General features: G+C 42.6%; 3 protein-coding genes across 24 annotated transcripts in view; 2 read left to right on the forward strand and 1 right to left on the reverse strand.

Moving 5' to 3' along the window:
- The window catches only part of LOC6616864 (collagen alpha chain CG42342), a 68,186-nt gene extending 57,966 nt beyond the window's left edge, over positions 1-10,220 (reverse strand). For all 22 annotated transcript variants that reach the window (XM_032723605.1, XM_032723617.1, XM_032723608.1 and 19 more), the window contains exon 1: positions 9,824-10,220. The gene's annotated coding sequence lies outside the window, so the exon portion shown is untranslated. The remainder of the gene's footprint in view (positions 1-9,823) is intronic.
- A 1,725-nt stretch (positions 10,221-11,945) lies between these two features.
- LOC6616866 (caspase-3) lies at positions 11,946-13,870 on the forward strand. The gene is made up of 3 exons (XM_002041166.2): positions 11,946-12,316; positions 12,858-13,190; positions 13,470-13,870. The coding sequence occupies exons 1-3, from the start codon at positions 11,986-11,988 to the stop codon at positions 13,730-13,732; spliced, it is 927 nt and encodes a 308-aa protein (XP_002041202.1). The 5' UTR covers positions 11,946-11,985; the 3' UTR covers positions 13,733-13,870.
- Positions 13,871-13,943: 73 nt separating this feature from the next.
- On the forward strand, positions 13,944-15,217 carry LOC6616867 (putative gustatory receptor 89a). The gene is made up of 2 exons (XM_002041167.2): positions 13,944-14,876; positions 14,931-15,217. The coding sequence occupies exons 1-2, from the start codon at positions 13,968-13,970 to the stop codon at positions 15,105-15,107; spliced, it is 1,086 nt and encodes a 361-aa protein (XP_002041203.1). The 5' UTR covers positions 13,944-13,967; the 3' UTR covers positions 15,108-15,217.
- The last annotated feature ends 364 nt before the right edge of the window (positions 15,218-15,581 follow it).

The raw sequence follows: 15,581 nt of genomic DNA on the forward strand, positions 1-15,581 counted from the left end.
ACTGGACCGTCAACGGTGTCGCCACATTTTCAATAATCAGCCAGGCTCGGCGACCGGATGATGTCCCACCGCCGACTTGGCTTCACCGAAGTTCAACCAGGCGGACCCAACGCGCAGCCACGGCAACTGAGTTCAGTTCCAAGCACCTCGCAAGACTCGGGCAACCGAAAGTTTTCGCACAAAACATTTTTCTAGCTCAAGTAGCAGTAACAGCCACTGACAAAAAAATTCGACAAAAAAAAAAACAGCGACGACGAGCATTAAAAAAGAAATACGCAAAGAACATGAAACAAATAAAAAAAAAACATCCGAAGCAGCAGCGACAAGACGTGAAGGGGCATTTGACCCATGGACTTGTCGTGTCAAAAACATTTGTTGCCTTCAACTCTGCCCCACATGCCAGCGCCAGCAGAAGAGATATTGGCGGGGAATGGGGGCGTTTGGCAATACAAAAGTCATAAAGTGGAAATTATTGCGATGAGGATTGCCGGAGGGGAAGACAACGAAACTGTAATGCTCTTTAGAGAAATGAAATGAGCTTGGGAACTTTTTAACAAGTTTTCCATATAAAAGAACCAAAAAAAAAGAATGCAACCGCTTTAAAAGTATGCCAAAGTTGACCAATATGGTGACCCCTGGCAGAAGTTTTCGAAAAAGTTGAAAACTATAACTCAAGAATAATTAAAAGAATTTCTTAATGACATATAAGTGATATAGCAGAGGTGGGAAAATAAAGATCAGTATGTGCATTTTAAACTCCATTTCTATCAATCTTATTTTCTCAGACAAATCCAAATGTGTCAACTATTTCTTTTCCCAACTCGCTGATTCATTAGGCGGGCTAAATTGCTGATTAAACATTTCCACACCCACACAGGCCAGTCTTTCGCACATACATACATATTTAATCATCTAATATTACGTATTTTCTGTGCGTTGGCATTGCGCAATCATGCGCTTAACAACCCAAACAATAATAAGAGGAGCCCCAATAAAACTCAAAAAACAATCGTGCCATTGAAAAGGCCCCGCACCATCATCACCAAAAAGGCAGGAGCCGCCGCAACCGCAAAAAGCGAAAATTGCGCCAAACCCGAAAAAAGCATAAAAGTCAAAAGGCCAATATCAAACAGAAGCAGCATCGGCATCGGCATCGGGTCGAAAACAACAATGGATATCCAAAGCCAAAGCCAGCCACCTCCGCCCGCCGAAAACCCCCTTGATTTCGAGTCAATGGAATGTTTGGAACACACTAATAAAACTAATTGAAAGTCTTGTGCGCTCCGGAGCCAATAATGGCAAATGAAGACGACGATGATGAGAATGAGTATGAGAATCATCATCATTATGATGATGATGATGATGACGCCGCTGGCCGGGAAACAACAATAACAACTGCAAGGCGATGGAGAAGCTTTTAATTTAACAAATAAGAGCATATGTGGTTGTTCATTGTTCGTTCAGTGGCTGAGCTGAGTTTTCCAGCTGACACTGCAATTGGCTGGCTAGTGAAATAACCCAGCCCAGCATCTCTGCCATATCGATTTCGATTTTACACACAATGTAGCTGGCAAAGGTTAATGCTATTCCGGCATTCCCCGTTCTGGTGGACAGCTAACTCAATTTAAAATAAATTGATTTCAAATTTCGAGGAGCTCCATGGAGCGCAGCTTTTGTCAATTACATGGTGAGTTTGAAGATTCGAATCGGTCAAGCAGCTCTAAAAAGTATGCTATGCATTTGTGCGCCCTGCCAAGCCAAATTGAATTACACTGGTGTGTGTGTGCGGCCACTTAGCACACACATACCACTGATAGGCGTGTGTGTGAGCTCGTGGGTGGGTGGGCGAGTGCGTCCAGCTGCCAATTGAAAAATTTGATTTGGAATTGAAATGCAAATCAAGACGGAATTGAAATGGTTTTAGCCGGACTCCTAAAACGTAGTGGAATCCTGGCCAAGAGGCAAAAGCTTTCTAAGCCATCCAACAATGTTGAGTTAAGTGCCACACGTACGTGTGTTTGTGTGCCTGTGTGTGTGTGTTTGCGTGTGATTTGTGTCCCTATTGGTGGGCGGGTTACAGTCAATGGCTGTAAAAAGCTCAATTGCAATGCATTCAAAGGGATTATTGTCCTTATTTATATGGGCAAATTTATTCGTTACGCACAAATGCGCAAACCAAACCCAAATAACCCGAATAAGAACATGGCCACGGGTCCGGTTCGGTCGTGGCAAATAAAAACATGAAATGAAACGATGATGGCAACAGCACGCAAAGCTGAGAGCAAAGAGGGCCAAATCAAAGTAAATAAACAATAAAAATAATCGGGCCGTTAGCAACACATGTGCATTTTTCATCATCATCATCACCATGACCATCAGCATAGCCCAAGACCAACCCTAATATACAACGTCATCATCGTGGTAGCCAACTTTCAAAGCAATACACTTAGAAAAAATATATGAAATTAAACGAAAGTATGTAGAATTGCTAAGTAGAAACTCCTTACAAATGAACCTAGCTTTTAGTTTTAGTTTGCAAATTTTAAAATTTTCGAAATTTTTATTAATCTCTTAACGCATAATTTCATTAATCTCACGCATATGGAAAATAATTTTAGGACTTCGTTTGCAATATTTTCCATTTCTTGAGGTGTAAGTTGTTCCTGCCGCCGGCAATATCAAAGAACTTTCTTGATGCCACTACAGAAGTAAGCAACAGCAACAACAACAAGGCGACAAGAAGCCCAACAACACATCTCTGACAGCTTCGTCTGGATTTTTGGGCGAGGCAATAAATAGTTGTCGTGCCATAAGAAAAATGCAAGAAGTGTTTAAGTTCCCTCGTTTCCCTTTCCCAGTTTTTCTTCACTTCTTTTTTTTTTTTTTGGCAGCCAGGACCCGTAACCCCCAACCCCTTTGGCTCAGCAGTGTGAAGCGTCATTTCCTCTGCCGTTCTTGCTCCCCCTTTTTTCCTTCTCCATCATTTAAATTGAAAAATATTGAGGAAGCTGAAGTAGGGAAGTTTCTTGAAGTTAACTGAAATAGGGCCAAGAAAGGACGACAATGTTGCAAGTAAGGTGGGCGGTGGGCAGTGGGCGGTGGGCGGTGGGTGCGGGGTGGTGATGGAATGAATTGGCAAACTTTCGATTTTGGAAGACAGCTACCATAGAAAGTGTTGAACCATTTCGATTTTGATTAAGGATCCGCTGGCAGGAACCCAAGAAAAGAGTTGCAAGCCAGCTGGCTGGCTGTTGGTGAGGAATTTGAATATTTTTAGCAGGGTATTTAAAAGGAATGAGTTGTGGTTAATGAACTTTTAACAATTAAAAACCTTTTTGCGAGAAAGCGACTTATACTTGTTTAAGGAGAATAAGATTACCCTAAACAAAACCATTTAATTCTATGTATTTCCTAGGAATGCCATCCCGGAAAAGTTCGGAGCTGCTTAGAGCCTCATAAAACAAGCATACTTTATAACATTTTACGTCCTGCCTACATTCAATGGTTCCACCATTCAACTGGTCTTTTGAGATATTCCTGCACTTTTTTATGTCAGCTCTCTAGTTTAGGATTAAACGATGCGAGTCACCAGATACACTGGGTATCTTGGTGTTAGCTTTAATGTCCGTAACAAAATACTCATGTGTGCGTCGTTTGCTATTTCCCTATAATTTTTACAGCTTGTTCTCATGTAGATGCGGTTGCTGCTACTCCAAACAGTTTGGGGATTTTCTTTTTATGTGCCTGCTTTTACAACAGGCAGCTTTTACACACAAACTATTAGTGCAATTCATTGGCAAGCCTTGTTGTTGCTATTGTTTATTTTACTGTTTGCGTTGTTGCCGCGTTGGGGGCGTTCTTTGCAACACTGCTGGGCGTGGCCAGCTCGGAAAGCGTGTGTGTGTGTCCGTCCACATTTGGTAAAGATTTCGAGCTGAAGTCGCCCTTGGGAGAAATTACTTAATTTTGGAATTTCAATTTAGCACTTAGACAGGAAACATGGCACCAAGGAATGGACCCAGACGGAAGACGAATACAAAGGGGTGGGTGGGTTGAACTGAGAGTGTAGTGGTGCGGTTTAGTAAGTGAGTGTGTGTGTCTACTTGTAAAAACCCAGCTTACACATGCTGTGACTCTTAAAAATTTCCGGAATTTTGGCACGCAATGTTTGCTTTTGTTTACTTGGCTACCCGACTTCCGTCACTCCTTTTTTTCAACTGCCAGCACTTCAGGATTTTTTCCAACCTCATCTCTTCTATTGCACAGGTATTCCCTTTTTATGGCCACCATTCACTTTATTTGATTTCATTTGAGGCAGCTAGGTGCTTAACAACCTTAACAGGAATCGTAATTAACTCTTGGCCAACACACTCCTGCAAATGGTTTGTTTAACCAACTCTAATAAATGTCCTTTTGCTTACTGAAAAAATTCAGTAGCAATAAAAGTGAATTGTATCATTTGCAGCAATATTTTTGTCATTCAAGTTAAATTAAATAGGAACAAATATAGTAAATAAATCAGTTTGTTATTCTACTAATATTTTTGTTATATTTGAATTCATTCAATATAGTAATTTAAATTTTTTTTGGTGTACCTCTTTATATTTGCAGCTGGCACACACACGACAAAGTCACACTTATTCAGTGAGGTAAAAGTCGCCTACTGCCAACCGGTCATCCCTCCCATTTCACATTTTCCATTTCCACTCCGTTGTTAACCCTTTCTAGTACTCCTTTCAGGAACTCCTTTGACTCACTGTGCGGTGAGTGAGCGAGTTTGTTAAACAGTGTAAAGTTACACGCAACTAAGCACTTAACTGCATAAAAGCTCGAGCACAGAAGGCGAGTGCAAGGTGGGTTATATTAAAAGGTGGGGTGGTGGACCATGGGGTCTGGTGGTCAGGAGGAGGAGAAGGAAAAACCACAGGCGGGGCAACCTTCAACTTGCAACGCTTGACTTTGCGTGCGTTTTTATGAATGAGTTGGCGCCGAGAAAAGCAACAAATGTAAATCCGCGACCCCGTTGAAAGGTCGTCCAACGGACTGCCCGAGCCCGCAGGGCCACCACCGCCTCCACCCGCTCGTCTGAGGCGCAAATTGAAGCACAAACCGGGACGAGGAGAACATAAAACGTTGTCCAGACGGGTTGCTAAAGAGCTGTGGCTATGTAAACAGACACAGCTGGACATTCGCCAGGGGACCAGGCGTTCTTGGTCTCCGACTCCGACTCCGTCTCCTCCACAGTCTGGCCAAATGCCCAGTCCTTCTCTTTGAGTCCGCTCCTCTGGTTTTGCCCATTTCATTCTCTGTGTGGCATTGTCATGTTGCGGCTAAGGCGGGTTAAAGGCTCTGATCTGTTGGCCATCAATTGCGCTCTGATCTGGCTCTGAAGGCACAGGAAAGCGCTTAACTTCTGCACTGAAGGCGCACGAGTTGCCAATGAGAATGCAACCTGAGCTGGAAAAAGGCCTCACATCGTGGGAAATGGCCAAGAGACAGAGAGTACATGGAGGTGAATGAGATGTGATAAGTTAGATGGATGGTCGATAAATCTAGCTGGCTTCTGGTGCACACTAAAATAGATTCAAAGGGGCTATGAATTCTAGCATTCTGTTTAGATCGAAAGCAGTTATTTTTCTGGCAATTACCTCATATTCTCAAACAAATTTCTCAAGAAATGATTTACTTAAAAACCAGGCAGAGATAATCTGTCCCAAGACTTAAAGTATCGTTAATCCAGGAATTAAACTGACCATTTTGATCCGACAGATTAAATGATGGAAAGGATACATTCAGTGTTATATGATCTCTGAAAAGGTCTTTCATTATAGATAACACATTCCTTTTCAATCATTAATAAGAACTAACTACTTTAGGAACTAACATCACAACAATGTCGCAAAATTGTAATGGGAACCGAATGAACTGGATGGTCCATAAAATGTTGTCTCATTTCTCACCCAGCCTCGTATCGTATGTGCCACCAGTTCGTTGCGGCCAAAAGTGCAAGGTAACCGCAAAGGGAAAGAGTTTCCAACGGAGTTTCCCCCATCGCCCGCCTGCATCCGTCTGCGTCCCTTGCCAATTTAAATTTTCACATAAGTTTTTGCACAGACTTTTCGGCTTGGCATTTAAGTAATTTGTTGCCTGCAACCTGTGGGCTTCCACCAGCCACCCATTCGGTCCCTTTTCCTTCTTTCCTCTCTCACATCCACATACATCCTCATCCACGTCCACGTCCAAATCCGTCTCCTCTTTCCGTCTGCATACGGCTGCTGTCGCCGTCATTGGTTGGTAATTTTTCACTGGCTGACAAGATGTCGCCTTTCCGTCGACGTGGTCGCTGCCGTTGCATAATTGCTTTGTGGTTAAAGGATTATTTACTTTTTTCCAGCAACGCCCATTACCATGAGTCGGCGGTCTTCGTCCTGCTCCCGGATGCCTGCTGACTCACTTAAGACACAGTTTGTCCTCGTCACTAAGCCGACGGCTTGCGCTGATTTGGGCTTAAATGCATTCAGCTCATTTAATTTGCAATGCACCGCATAAACCCGCAGAGCCCGCTTATTCGTATACCCTCCCATACCAGCAAAAGGTATCTTTACTTTGCAAATGAGTTTTTATGGTCTTTCTTTATACGTTTTAAAGCAGGAATATTAGAATAATGGCCAAATTACTTTCCTTCTTTCAATGAGGTTGTGCTCATTTCAAATCCCGATTTTCCAGGTATTATTTTATATTTGGATAGATTATATGTTTGACTACTTGCATGAACAATAATTTGAACATATCATCTTCTGAAGACGATCTTTATCGTTACCCTGAGCTACTTTTCAAACCGGTATAAATAAATATACTGCCGAATAGAAGCAAAAATTATGAATAACTAAATAAAGAAAACATGCATTATATATTGCATATGTCCATAGATTTCTAAATGAAATAATAAGGGTGTTTAAACCAACCTAAAGAAGATACTTTTAATAGTTTTTCATGTAAATTGTTTATACATATTGAACAATATAATTAAAATAACCTTTTTACACAACAAGTTCTCCATTTTAAATATTGAAAAACAAACATATACATTTTTAAGGGCATATCAACTTCAGTGTTTTAAATCTAACGAACTTTGTCATGTTTCCTTTTTAGTTGGTCTGCCTGTCTCCCTTTTTTAGCGCTGATGTCTCACAAATTATATAATTAAGTTAAAGTGAGCGGCGGCGGGCAATTTACGAACAGCTCCATCGGCTCCCAGCCGGCAGCTCCAACTCGCCACTCGATGCCTGGATGGGATGGGGCATGGGGCATCCGACTGGGTAATGGGTAATGGGTAATGGTTAGAGGGTACTGGATAGTGGATACTGGGTGTACGCTAATTTCTTAATTCTCACCTTCCGCTCGCAGGGCGGACGTGGACCATTCCCGTGTGAAGGCAGTGGCTGCCCCAAAAATAGCATTTCCGTATTGCCATGTCTATCATGACTTTTATTGTTGAATGAACCCTCCGGACTGGCGGCTGGCACGCCAGCAATAGTCCGAGTGCCCATCCGATTCCCGGTCGGTCCAGGTCCAGAGCCATGCCCACCAGTCCCTTCACCCGCCCCCTTTTTCACCGAATCCCCCATTTCGGCTGATTGCTGTTCATTCGCGCGTTAAATGTGGACGGTTCGAAGCGGAGTGGATGCTGCTGCTGTTGCTTTTGAAAGTGAATCCCCCATCCCCATCCCGCTGCCATTCCAGTCCAGTCCAGTCCCGTCCAACCCCTTTTCGCCCCCGAACTCAACTACTGATGTATTTTCCTGGACTATTCTTTGACTCTACTATATATCTCTCGCCCCGGCTCACTGGGCGTTTAGTGTTCAATTTAGCGTCATAATTTCGTTTATTGCATGGCCTGCTGCTCCCCAGTTCCAAAATCTTCGGCTCTGTTGTCAAGTGTTTTTGTTGAGTTCATCAAAATTGTCGCTGGCCAACGATGACATCCACTTAACGCAATTTTCAGCGCTGAAAAGAGGCGAGAGCATCACTGCCACTGGCAGCTCCACTTGAGAGTCATTCATTCATTCGTTCAAGCCGCTCCTAAGCATCCATTCATGCCGTCATTCAGCCATTCGCTCACTCGCTCATTTCACACCATTTACAGTTACAATTAATGTTTGTGTTTGCCTGTCTCCCGCATTTTTTGCCACCCACCCTCACCCAACCGAAGACGAAAAGTAAGAACATCAAAGGGCTCGCCCAAAACGAGGATAAGTCACCCATCAAATGCCACCCAATCTTATCTTAAAGCTGCAAAAGCTTGCATATTTAATAATTGCTCAGCTGAAGTTCATAAAACCGGGTAAGAGCACCCCCCAGGGATTTTGGCCAAAAGGTGCCCCAGGGGGAATGAATGCCCCCGAATGGAAAAGGGTCGAGGGATAGCAGCCAAAAGCGCAACCTTAGCCCGCTCATAAATGAATGTTTCTGCTACAGAATTTACACCTCCACTTTGGAGGACGGGGCAGCTGGAGCATCGTGCGGCATGACCTGCGTGCCTCTGGCCCACCTGCGGCATTCCCATAAAGTATCTTGAATATTTCAGGTGTGCTAGCAATTTAAGGGCCTGCGTCGCATTCAGCTGCGGGTTCATTAGATGTCCACTGCAACTTCATTTGCAGGGGAGCAAAAAAAAGAAGGCACAAATCTTGACCGCCTTTTACCCTGCCAGCTGGTTGGTTGCCAATTTAATGTCGGTATACCTTGGATTTCAGGGTATATAAATGGGCAAAGGTAAATAGGGATATAAGAATACCCCTCAAAGATGTTTAGTCACATTATAGAACACGTTCATATCACACATAAGCTAATCCAATTAGTGAATGTATCGTGCTTAAGTCTTAAGCTATCGAGCTTCATGTTAACAACTCACAAAACTCCTTATAAAAGCAACTATATATGGTTCTTGACCTCAAATGCTTCTGAGATGTTTAAATAAACTCAAAAGGTTAAAAATATTTGGAAATAATTAGATTTAAATATTACCAAACTTTATATAGTTCAATATCTTTTGAAAGAAGTATATCCTTGATAATTTGTTGGTTGTCATAATTAAATTAAGATAATATTGTATAAAGGTGCATAGAAATTCAAAATACACCCTTGGCAATATTTTATGTTTTTAGGACCAAGAGATCAGCAAACAGGTGCGTAGGAATCTACTTACAAAATTTAATTGAATATTATGGCACCCAAAATGCTCAAATGTTTTTGACGCAAAGCCTAATGAAATCCAAGTACCCGGTATCCCAATAACCATAGCACCCAACTTTTGGCATCCCAACTTGTTGTTATGGTTTTTTATGCTGCTGTTATTTTTTTTTTTTTTTGGCTGCAGAGGCTTAGCCTGTGACGACGTCAGAATTTCAATGTTTTTCAGTTCTGTTTTGTTTCTGCCAAGCCTGTTAATCTATTTTTTATGCGCTTTGCGAGGGCATTCGCCTAAAAGCTAGCCGACCATTTTTTTCTCGTGTTTTTGTTCCCTTCGGCGGCCTGTTGGTTTTCTGCTTTTGATTTGATTTCGTTTTCGTTTCGCATTGTGGCTATGTTTTCCCTCTCTGCATGTGCACATGTATGTGTGTGTGTGGTTTGCTTTTGGAAGCAGCCCCGAAAAAAAAAGGTTTTTGTTTTCTTTTGTCCTCCGGACCAGCCACCCTAATTTGTTGTTGTTTTTTGTTTGTCAACCTTTTTGCATACAAAGCGCACGCACACGTCTTAAATGCGATTTAATGCACCCCGCTTATTATAATCAAACAGTTTGTTTCGTTCACCTCCTACGTACCATACTCTTTTTCCACTTTTTGTGCTCCGCTAACTCTTTATGTTTGCCTCTTGCACGCTTGCTGTTTCGTGCCGCTTCCTTTTCACTGCACCTTCTTCTTTTACTGATTTGGGGCACTTAACATAATTTAATTTCGGCAACTATAAATTACAACTCCTTGCACTTGGCACACATTCAACACACTGAAGTTGTTTTTGTTGCTCAAAACATTCTGCTTCTTCTTTCTACTTTCTTCTATCGCCCGCTTATCCTTATGTAAAGGACAACGGAAAGGTGCGGGGTAAAAACACACGCCCGGAGGATAGGAGCCCGCGACCCTCAGAAATGCGAATTTTCACGAATTCCCGAATATTTTCTCCGACACGCAAACACGTCCGCACTGGGCAACATATACAACGCTTTTGGCGTCGCTGTTTTGGTTTTGAATTTGGTTTCGGCTCGAGCGGGCTCATGTTCGAAGCGAGCCGGTTCGAGTTCGAATCGAACTTAAGAGAGCAAACTAAAAGAGTGGGTGAAGAGTTTGAAGAACAGTTTCTATACGTTATATTTCTAATTGGAAATTCATGTGCACCAATTGATTAAACCAATTAGAAATATAAATTTGTAACTTCTAGAAAAAACTACTAAATTTGTTACAAATAATTATTGTTGTAAGGTAAAAAAAAGACGGAGGACGGTGAAAGCAGCAACAAAAACACGATCAACCGGTGGGAGTAAGTTTACTGCACTTACAGAAATGAGCTCAGAATTACGAAGTTATAGTGTTTAAATTACTTAATTACTACAAGTACAAGCAGAAGCACTAATTGCGAGCTTTGTAAATAAACTGCTAGATTTCAATATGCTCATGCATATGCAGTTTACAAATTATGTTATTGTTTATGTACTAATACGAGTAATTTATGTAAATTAAACTGTTTTAATGTAGTTTCCTTTCCGGTTAATAAAAAAGTTATTGAACACCTTTAGGTGTCAAATTTCACTGTACATATTTACTGCTTTAAAAAGATAAGCAACAGGAATACATAAATTTCAGGTGAAACGTTGCATTGTTATTGCATAAAAGTGCGTCTGATAAATCATTTCGTTTTGAGCATTCAGCAGCAAGTGCATTTTCGGAATCCCGCCCCAATAAATCTCTCCTTTCTCTTCACCTTTTCGAGCTGCAAGATAAGAGCAGATTTCAGGTCACTGGAGGGGCAACAGCTGCTTTCGGTGGAAGTAGTGGCCAAGGCCCCTCGAGAATCAAAGGCGATTGTTCTCATTCTGAAAAGCCGGCTAAACAACTTTCCTGCTCCCCCACTCACTGTTTTTTGTTTTTTTTTTCCTCTTCAGCTGACAGAAATATTGATGTCGCTAATTGTAATTACATATCAATTATAATTGGCATCCAATCAGGGGTCGAAGGAGCAGCTTTATTAATTAGCCGCAATTGTTGTTATGCGCCACAAGTTTCCAGCTCTCTCTTATGTTTCTCTCTTAAGCGCTGAGGTACATTTTTTGGCTGCACCGCAACACAAGTTTTTCTTATATGGTTCCAATTTGAAGTAAAATAACTTAAATAACTTAGCTTTGACTTATTGTTTTTATTTCATTACACACACAAATTACTAAATCGCATGGAACTTTCTCTCAGTCTGCGGTACACTTCATAACGGTACTCCTTCGACTTTAGGACGCCATACTCATTTCCGGTTTCCGTTACTTTGTGTGCGTGAAAATTTGAATTGCGTGGCAAAGTTTGCCGCCCATTGCCGCTTTTTTGCGCATCTGAATTTTATTGAAAACACATTAAGAAATTCCCAGTAGCAGCGACACTTTCGCCGGAAGTTGCCAATTTCCCTGACGAGCGCCCCCTTTTGTGGGCGTGACCCGTCGGGGAAATCAAATTGTCTGGTGCAATGGCAAAGGGAATTGTATTTCGCTACCAATAAACGTAACTTCCCCTCGAGCAGGCTAATCAACGTTGGGCAAGAGCCCGAAAAATACCGCGGCGAGCGAGAGAAGATTCCACCCCAGCAAGCTCAGGCTGATAAGACGGCTGCATTGATTAGATAAGATGTTAGGCGAACGGGAGCGAGACCTTTTTTTCCGTTTGATATGTGAAAACTTCTAATCGCGCTTAGTCACAGGTTGCTGCCAAAGCGCGCGGACGGTCAGAAATGGACGACACGGACTTCTCGCTCTTCGGGCAGAAGAACAAGCATAAGAAGGACAAGGCGGATGCCACCCAGATCGCCCAGACGCCCACCTCGGAGCTGGACCTCAAGAGGATCATAATCTCGCGCCCCACGAACGAGGATACATACGAGAATTGCGCGCGGGCGGGCATTGCGCTGATCCTGAACCACAAGGATGTCAAGGGACAGAAGCAGCGCGTGGGCACCGAACGGGATCGCGATGACATGGAGGCGACGCTGCAGGGATTCGGATTCGATGTACGCACCTTCGACGATCTTACCTTCTCCGAGATCAACGACACGCTCAAAGAGGGTGAGTTTTCCACGAGCTCTACTGTTGCAACAAATTGCTAAAAAGAAATATATGTATACACCTCAAGTTTTTATCTACCAACGGAATCAAGTTTATTTTTATATTCCACTGTTAAATACGAGGTAATGTCTTTATTCACGAGTAGTTAATTATATTTACTCCCTTTCAAGTGTTAAACAAAACAGAGAACATTTAATATGCAACTTAACAATCACTGTGATAGTCATCGAATTCTAGCTGCACTCAATCTTGTCCATCGAAACTGGTGACATATTTCAAACACATATGTATATCTTATCATTATCAAAACAAAGTCACTATTTTTACGACTGCAATAATTATGAGATAAAGACAGTAATCGGTTGGTCTGATCAATCCGAAGCCAGCAAAAAACTATAAATATGTATATATTGAAAAGTTTATCGTGCATTGATTATTGTAAAATTTTATTTGAAGAGAAGAGAGTTTTTAAGCTATTTCAAGGTCTCGGATTTTACTATTATTAACTACTTACTAAAGCTGCGAATCTACCTCATTTCAGTTGCTCGCGAGGATCACAGTCAAAACGACTGCTTTGTGTTGGCGGTGATGTCACACGGCACCGAAGGCAAGGTCTACGCGAAGGACATGGCATATCCTGTGGAGCGCCTGTGGAATCCCTTCCTCGGCGACAACTGCAAGACGCTCAAGAACAAACCCAAACTCTTCTTCATCCAGGCCTGTCGCGGAGCCAACCTGGAAAAGGCCGTCGAGTTCTCCAGCTTCGCGGTGATGACCAGGGAACTGGTGCCGGAACCCGCTGCCGCCGTTCAACCCATCACCTATGCCATTCCCAGCACGGCGGACATGCTCGTCTTCTACTCCACATTCGACAGTGAGTGTGCGCAAAAGTATTAATCATTTTTAGTTTCACAATTAATTGAAACTTGTCAAGGCTTAAAAAAGCTTTGGGCGTCAATCAATTCGGGTTATTTCTGGGTTGAAAAGGATTGTGTTCCTTTCAATGAATTAGAATACTTAAGGCATACTTAAACCACTGCTTTGGAAGATACTTAATCCAAAAGATAGATAATGTTTGTAAATTATCCTTATCTTGCTATTAAGTTTCCATTTCAAATATTTCCTGATTGTATCTTTTTCCTCCTCCTTTCAGAATTCTTCTCATTCCGTAACGTTGACGATGGCTCCTGGTTCATCCAGAGCCTGTGCCGCGTCCTCGACCAGGCCGCCGCCAACGAAGCTGCCACGCCCGAAGGCGTCGAGCTGCTCCGCCTCCTGACCGCAGTGAATCGAAAGGTGGCCTACGAGTACCAGTCGAATACGAAGAACGAGGCCCTCAACCAGATGAAGGAAATGCCCAACTTTATGTCGACGCTGACCAAAACGTTCCAGCTGCGTGTTAAGCCCAAGTCCTGAGATCCGGTCACGGAATCAGCGACAATCCAATCGGGACTGTGAGTCAGTCCGCGGGTCAAGAACGAGGGACGCCACAACTCTTTCATTTAATCGTAATGTTTGCAATTTGTTAATAGAAATACATATCGATGGCACTTATCTAGAATTGGCTTAGTGCCTTTGGGACTGCGATAGCGAGCTGGCTGACAAGTAAATAGATAGAAGTCGCGCTGCCGGGAGGTCAGTTGCCCGGAAAATGTCGCGATTTCCGCATGTCTGCGGTCTATGTTTGCTGCTCAAATATTGGCAGATTTTGGCCTTGGCCCCGTTTCGGACTTCCGGGCCAATGGTCGCCAGGTGCCAGCGATGGGTGACCTTGATTGCGGTCTTCAGATGGCTACTACTCACATCAATGGCGCCCTTTGTTCTGTGGAAAAGTGCTGCCATGTATGAGGCCACTAATGTGCGGCACTCGATGGTCTTTAAGACAATCGCTTTGGCCACCATGACGGGTGATGTCTGCATTTCACTAGCTCTGTTGGGCAACCACCTCTGGAATCGCCGGGAGTTGGCCAATTTGTTAAATGACTTGGCCAGATTGCATCGTCGGAGAAGACTGAGCTGGTGGTCCACCTTGTTCCTCTGGCTGAAGTTGCTACTCTCCCTTTACGACCTGCTATGTAGTGTGCCATTCCTCAAAGGAGCAGGTGGTCGTCTGCCGTGGTCCCAACTCGTGGCCTATGGAGTCCAACTCTACTTTCAGCACGTGGCCAGTGTCTATGGAAACGGAATATTCGGTGGAATACTTTTGATGCTAGAATGCTACAACCAATTGGAGCGCGAGGAACCCAACCTGGCTAGACTCTTGCAAAAGGAAGGCAGCTGGCTGAGACTGACCCGCAGATTCGTAAAGGTCTTTCAACTGGGCATCTTTCTGCTGGTCTTTGGCAGCTTCGTTAATATAATGGTCAATATATACGCATTTATGTCCTACTATGTATCGCTGCACGGAGTTCCCCTGACCATATCCAATAACTGCCTAGTCCTGGCAATCCAACTACATGCAGTCATTTTGGCTGCTCATCTTTGCCAGGTGAGGTCTGCTAAATTGAGAAAAAAATGCTCGCAACTGGAGCATGTGCCCGAAGGATTGACACAGGAGCAGGTGGGTTAATCTAATCACATTTAAGGGGACTAATTTTCGTTGCTATTTTCTCAGGCCATGGCTTCGAATCCATTTCCTTTGCTCACGCCCACTAGCAATGTCAAGTTTCATATTTTGGGCATTTTCGTTCTGGACAACTCGTTTTGGCTTTTCTTGGTCTCGTATGCGATGAACTTCATAGTGGTTATCCTGCAGACCAGCTTTGAGCATATAAATCATGGTGAAATCTAAGAATCAAAATCAAAAAATCAAATCTACTTATCTACAGTTCCTATTTTAATACGCTTATATGTTATAAATGCGTTTGTTGAATCAAAACAAATAATTTAAAAATCATGAAATCTGTTTTTTATTTATTTGAAGCATTTGAACCTTTATTAATTTAATTCTTTATTAATTTAATTCATTTTTTAAATATTTCTCAGTGTAAGTAACAGTGGCGCCAAAAAGCAAGTAGTGGTGGTGGTTTCGGGAAGTAATTTTTTTTAGATAGGTGGCGCTTTTGTAGTTCCAAAAACAGACAATGCAGTGAAGATGGAGCTTTTGACACAAATTTATGGGCTGGCAGTTTCAAATGTGTCTTTTGTCCATGTCGATTTCAATGAATACATTATATTATCTGTTGTGGTTTTAGCAATCGCATGAATAAAAGACAAAATAAATCAAAGCGTCACAATTTGTTTGAAGTTGCGTTTGGACTACATT

This window comes from Drosophila sechellia, chromosome 3R, assembly GCF_004382195.2.
Source record: "Drosophila sechellia strain sech25 chromosome 3R, ASM438219v1, whole genome shotgun sequence".
NCBI classification, from domain to species: domain Eukaryota; kingdom Metazoa; phylum Arthropoda; class Insecta; order Diptera; family Drosophilidae; genus Drosophila; species Drosophila sechellia.